Consider the following 6,790-nt stretch of genomic DNA (forward strand, 5'->3'; position numbering starts at 1 on the left):
TATGAAATACTTTATTCCCACTAGGATGGTTATAATAGAAAGACAGATAATAAGAAAAGTTGGTGGAAAAATTATCCCTGCTTGTACACTGCTGGTGGGAATAGAAGATGGTGTAGCTGCTGGAAAACACACCGGCAGTTCCTTAAAAGGTTAAACATAGAGTTATCATATGACCCAGTATTTCAACTCCCAGGTATATATTCAAGATAATTGAAAACATATGTCCACACAAAAACATGTGTACAAATGTTATATAATAGCAGCATTATTCATAATAGCAAAAATTAGAAACAAGCCAAGTGTCCACAAGCTGACTAGTGGTAAACAAAAGTGGCATGTGCACAAGTGGAATATTATTTAGTCGTAAAGAGGAGTGCAGTACTAACACAACATGGGTGAACCTTGGAAACATTGTGCTCAGAGGAAGAAGCCAAAAGAAAGAAGACTACATATTCTATGACTCCATTTATACGAAATGTCCAAAATAGGCAAATCTGCAGGGACAAAAAGTAGATTAGTGATTAGTGGTTGCCAGGACCTAGGGAGAGAACAGGCTGGGTAGAAGGTTGCTTTCAGAGTGAGGAAAGTGCCCTGGAGTTAGATAGTGGCTGGTGATGGTTACACAAACCTGTGAATATGGGAAAACCCATTGAGCTGTGCACTTTAAATTGGTGAATTTAATGGCATGTGAGTGATATCTTGAGGGTAAACTTAGCCAAGTTGTTTTTGAGAAGGTCACGCTGGCTGTGAGGAGAGCAGATCAGAGACTGGGGTGAGAGATACCTTAACAGTTGGACACGTGAAAAAAGGCTTTGGAGTTTACTCTACCGAAGCCCTGACCTGCACCGTGTCCTAGAATAGAGTTCACTTTTTCAGTTACTGTGGTGGTAGCAGAGGGTGGAGGCCTTGCACTGCCCATGGTGCTGACCTGAAAGGCTTTGGTTCTTATAAACCTCCCTGGGAATTCATTTCCTGAAAGGGCTCTTAATCCTCTTCATTGTGGTCCTATGATCAGCGCCCCCAGAGCGTTGGGTCCCAAGACAGTTTCTCAATGATAATGTGCATCTGATGCAACAGTTCACACACTTTTTAATAACTCCCATTGCTCTTGCCCTCAACAGCCCCAGCCCAGCTTCACTGCATGAATTAAGCCCAAGTTTCATACCCTGAGGAATGTCCCTTCCCTTAATTAGGCCAATCCTCTGTGTGTTCTTGGTCTGAGATAGGCCAAGAGAAGAATGGAGCTGTGGGAGAAGTGTGACCTGGAGGGTGGAGGCTCTAAGTCCCCTTGGCCACTTTGGGCTGAAGGTAGGTGATGGCCCCAGTGTCCTTCCCATGGACAAGTCAGCACTGAGAAGGCTCCCGCAAAGTCTATTGTAAGACAAGCATGGAGTGGAGGGAAAGCGTGGGGCAAGAATGTTGGGGCAAAGGGATTGGGGGAACAGTTGATTTTATCTGGAACTACGACTTTGGTCTGTACTAGCTTATGTGTTGTGTAGAATTTAGGACAGAGGGTGGGAGGGAGAGCAGAATATAGACACAGCTGGTTTCTCCCCCATCTCCCACACACATGCTCCAGCTTCTTCCCACACCTAGAAGAAAACACACCAGGTCTTTATCTCACACTTCCCACCCTCTAATGTTTCCCTTTAAATCCCCTCTTCCACCCACTCTGAGTTTCCATTCCCTCTCTATTGCTATACCTCTATCCTCCTTTCTCCTAAATCTTGTGTTAATAAACCTATTAATACTTCCAAGATGACCCCAGACTAGATTCACCTCCATTTTTGGAATTGCTTTTTCTCCCTCCCCTCCTCTCTTTCAGTCCCGTGTGGATGGATTTCCTAAGAGCAAGAGGGATGGGAAACAAGGTTGAGCAACAACAGAAAAGTGTTTGGGATCCATCTCTTTATTTATTTGTTTGTTTGTTTAATTTTATTTTCCATCTAAATCTATTCTCTTTGCATGTAGGTGGAAGAATCATTTCCAAAGATTCTTACGAGTTTGTGCTAAGCATGCTGGCCATGCTAAGATGATGCTTTTGTAAATGTGGCGATGCTGGGAATTAGGATTTTGGGTTCCTTTCAAATTCCCTTGAACTGAACTCTTTCATTCGATGGCTACTCCCTCTCTTCTCACCTCCCACAGTGCTCGGGGCCCATGCCAGCACTCCGCCCACCATCAAGCCGCCAAGCATTCTTTTGGGAACCATCTATGAGAAAGGCTATGTGCACCCTAAGGAATTGTGTAGCACTCGACATATCAGACTTGCACTGAAATTACAAACACAAGCGAGAAAGTAGAACCATCCTCATGGAAAAATACTAGTCCATGATAATGTTATGGATTGGCTAATTACTTTTGGGCCTTGAAGGAAAGGTGAGATTCAGATAGGTGAAGATGGGAAGGAAATCCAGGTGGGGCACTGGCCTGATGAAATGCCCTGATGCCTAAGGAACTGAAGAGGAGATCAGTTTGGTTGAAGCCAAGGGTTCTCATCAGGGAGCAAGTAGGAAGAGAATAGTAGTTAGGAGTGCAGATTCTGGGACTAATCAGACCTGGGTCAGAGTCCCAGAGCAGCAGAGCTCTGCTACTCACTCTGTGTGACCTGCGGCAAACTATTTACCAACTTGAAGCCTTAGTTTACCCATCTGTAAAGTGGGGATAATTAATAGAATTTACTGTATTTTATAAGCATGCAAAGATTATATGAGAATTAAACAGGCTAATGTTTATGAAATTCTTAGCATAGTGCCTAGCACATAGTAAACACGCAGTAAATGTCTACTACTACAACGACAACGATTCCTGCTACGAGTGCAAGAAACGTTTACTACCTCAACTACTGCTAAGTGACAGATGGGTGTGCAAAGAAAGGTAGGAGCCAGTTTGTGTGGAAGCCCTTGAAAACTCATGTAAGTGTGAATTCTTTCTTGTAGGCAATGAAGAACCAGGGAAAATTTTTGAAAGTTTGGATCTAGAGGGAAAATGTCTTTTAGGAAGTTGACGTTACACAGTGTGTATTTCTGACTGATAAAGGGGTATAAAAGTGCCTTAATGGGGCATAAGTCTTAATAGGGATAAAGATAAAAACAAGGATAATAAAACTGTGCTGTTGGCATTTTGGAATCCATGATCAGATGGGAGGGTTGGGATTGGGGTAAAGAGTTAGGAGGTCAGGAACTTTCTCAGAGAGGTCAAACCAGGCCACTTAAACTGCTGCCCACCCAGATTGACCTTGACATCATGTGGTAGAGCAAGGACACAAAGCCAGAGACAAAGACATATGATCCTCTGTTGGGGTTGCTCTGACAACACCCCTGGAGTGCCAGCTCCACTTTCGCCTGTCTCGGGGCTTATCCCTAGTGTGCTGGGATAAGCCTATTTTAACTCTGTCTCATCACATCATTTCCCACCAAAAGGCTTACAGGGGTTCTTAGTTATCCATGGGGACATTTTTCAAATAGTTTTATGCTGGAAGTTGGTGAAGCCACAGAATAAACAGAGTGAATCTTCCTGGAACACAGTTTTTACACAAATATTGGGGACAAATGTGAGTTTTAGATAATATAAACATGACAGTATTTTCAATACTGTAATACCTCACAGATAATTTCAGAGATAATTCTGTTTCATATTTGCTAGTAGAAATCTTTTCACACATATTCATTCAATTCCCTGTGAAAAGTACCTCAGTGCAATTGCTGCTGTCCTTCCCATATATTAGGTGGGAACCAGGGAGGAGAAATCTTGTTCTGTTCTATTATCTTCACAGGGTGGGGACTCAGGGCAAATTTTCCTGAACGATTAGAGAAAACAATTTTAGAAAATGTAACTCAAGTGAATGGGTTTTAATATTAAAGAACTCAGTTTATTTTTCAAGTGACTGTCCTTCTGGAACTTTCACTTACTGAACTAACAAAATTGATTTCTTCTTTACCTTATATTTTCTATAACACCTTGGCCTTAGCAATCAAAGTTTACAAGCCACAATACTTAAATTTTAAAAAGCCTCTCAAAGATTGTCTAGAGATATGTGTATAATAGAAAGTTACATAAGTGTTAAAATATAAAGCTTGAGAGTTCAAGGAATTTTTGCATTTGTCCTGGACTGATTTGAATCACCCCCACAGATGGCCCCATGGCAACAAATATCATTAGAGGAGTTTTTATGTGGAAAAGTTTGAGAAGTGCCAATCATCCCAGCCCAGCTTCAGCCAAGATCATCTGCTTGTTTGCTTTACATTTGTTTCCGAATTAGGACATGACAGTCTCTTCTAATCCACACCTCTCTTCCTTCAGTGGTGAATCATGCAGCTCTTCAAATCCCTGCCAGGAAAAAGCATCTATGTGTTTATCTAAAATCATTAGTTTTTATATCCTCTCAAGATTTATGCATCTGGGTTGATGACGTTTGTGGTCACAGGTATTTGCTGATATGTTTATTCATTCATTCATTGATTCATTGTATTTGGGGAGCCTGTAGTTCACAAGGCATTGGGCACATCTGGTGCGAATCAGACTTGAAACCCATGGATGAGGACAGTGATACAAAGGGGAAAAGATCCATAAATGTCTGTAATACATTGTAGGGTGTGGTTAGGGAGATAAGTCTGTGAGAACCTTGAAAATGTATTTATCTCCATGGAAGGCTCCCCTAAACTCCATCTTGAAATATATTCAACAGTGACTTTGATCAACCAATTCCTGACTCTCCAAAGGAAAACAATGGAATTTTCATAATTTTTGTTTTGCACGGTTTTCCCTTAGGCATGTGGGGAAGAGCCCATGGAAGCACAGAATATCACAAGGGTGTCAGAGTTTATCCTCTTAGGATTCTCACAGACCCAGGACCTTGAGAAATTCCTGTTCCTGGTGTTCCTATTTGTCTATGTCACCACTGTTGTGGGAAACCTCCTTATCATGGTCACAGTGACTTTTGACTGCCGGCTCCACATGCCCATGTATTTTCTGCTCCGAAACCTGGCTGTCATAGACCTCTGTTATTCCACTGTCACTTCTCCAAAGATGCTGGTGGACTTCCTTCATGAGGTCAAGACCATCTCCTACCAGGGCTGCATGACTCAGATCTTCTTCTTTCACCTCTTGGGAGGTGGGACTGTCTTCTTTCTCTCAGTGATGGCTTATGACCGCTACATAGCCATCTCCCGGCCCCTCCACTATGTCACCATCATGAACACTCAGCTCTGTGTGGGGCTAGTGGTGGCTGCTTGGTTAGGGGGATTTGTTCACTCCATTGTCCAGCTGGCTTTGATGCTCTCCTTGCCTTTTTGTGGTCCCAATGTTCTGGATAACTTCTACTGTGACATCCCACAAGTGCTGAGACTTGCCTGCACTGACACCTCCCTCCTGGAGTTCCTCATGATCTCCAACAGTGGAATGCTGGTCCTCATCTGGTTTCTTCTCCTTCTGATTTCTTACACAGTCATCCTGGTGATGTTGAGGTCCCATTCAGAGCAGGCGAGGAAGAAGGCAGCTTCTACCTGCACCACCCACATCGTTGTGGTGTCTATGATCTTCATTCCCTGTATCTATATCTATGCCCGGCCCTTCACCCCCTTCCCCATGGACAAGGCTGTGTCCATCAGCTACACAGTCATGACTCCCATGCTCAATCCCATGATCTATACTCTGAGGAACCAGGAGATGCAAGCAGCCATGAAGAGATTAGGCAAGCGTCTAGTAATATGTAACAGGGAGTGAACTTAAAATATCTTGACTCAGGAGTGTCTGGGTGGCTCAGTTGGTTGAGTGTCCAACTTTCAGTTTTGGCTCAGGTCATGATCCCAGGGTGGTGGGCCTCTGCCCCTCCTCCCCTCAAATAAAAAAATTAAAAAATTTAAATATCTTCACTTTAAAATGACAAGTCTTCCCTCTGAACTTCTGTTTTCCCATGTGAAAAGTGGAGGAAAGTCTTTATAGAGTATGACATTTGAGATGAAATCAATATTTCTATGGACCCACGCCTGTGTCAGGTTACTGTATTGGGCACTTTCTCACTTCTATCTCATTTTCATAAAACGGATAATGGATATGTTATTATTATTATTGTATTAAATGCTTTAACAAATGAGAGAACTCAGAGAGAAGTGGCTTGCTCAACGATGAATAGCGAGTGGCAGAGCCTGGCCGGGACTTGGTTCTTCTGACTCCAAGTTTAGAGGTAGGGCTATGGGTGGGATTTGAAACTCGGGATCTCCTACAAACACAAGGGAAAACCTAAAGAGTTCCTCGGCTATGGATGAATACCTGTGATAAATGGTGAAAAATTTCATCTTAACCCTGGAACAATAACACTCTTTTCGGTTCCCTGCTTTTAATCTTCTTTCTTTATCTTTGAAGTTCTGTAACTTTACTCAGCTATGTCTTTGCATTCATTGATGGTTGTCAATTTTCCTGTGGCCTTTCAATCTATTGATTCCATTTATAAATGATCAGAAGTCACTTGCTGGTTTTATTTTTTAAAAAGTGATCTTGAGTCACTTTTTTAATTTATGAAAATTTTACTTTTATGTGATCCAGAACATCAATTCTAAGGATGGTAGGAAGCATAGAAATTCTAATTATAATCTATAACATTGACCTAAAGGAAAGAAATGGGGAGAATTTCCTCAGATTTATCTTACAGGTGATCATTTCACAACACGAGATACTCAATTCTGAACTGACTTGTGGAGACATATCCCCTTTTGATGAACATAGCTATATCCATGAGAATTTAAGACATCTCTTACTGAAGTTATGCTATGTTTATGATATAAATGTGACT

The 6,790-nt window shown here is 42.0% G+C and overlaps 1 protein-coding gene across 1 annotated transcript; it reads left to right on the plus strand.

Annotated features, from left to right (window-relative positions):
* The first annotated feature begins 4,661 nt into the window (after positions 1-4,661).
* Positions 4,662-6,032, plus strand: LOC131497202 (olfactory receptor 4D1). Its single transcript, XM_058703272.1, has one exon. It carries the CDS (start codon positions 4,789-4,791, stop codon positions 5,722-5,724), a length of 936 nt encoding a protein of 311 aa, XP_058559255.1. The 5' UTR covers positions 4,662-4,788; the 3' UTR covers positions 5,725-6,032.
* The last annotated feature ends 758 nt before the right edge of the window (positions 6,033-6,790 follow it).

This window comes from Neofelis nebulosa, chromosome 16 (assembly GCF_028018385.1).
Source record: "Neofelis nebulosa isolate mNeoNeb1 chromosome 16, mNeoNeb1.pri, whole genome shotgun sequence".
In the NCBI taxonomy this organism is placed as follows: Eukaryota; Metazoa; Chordata; class Mammalia; order Carnivora; family Felidae; genus Neofelis; species Neofelis nebulosa.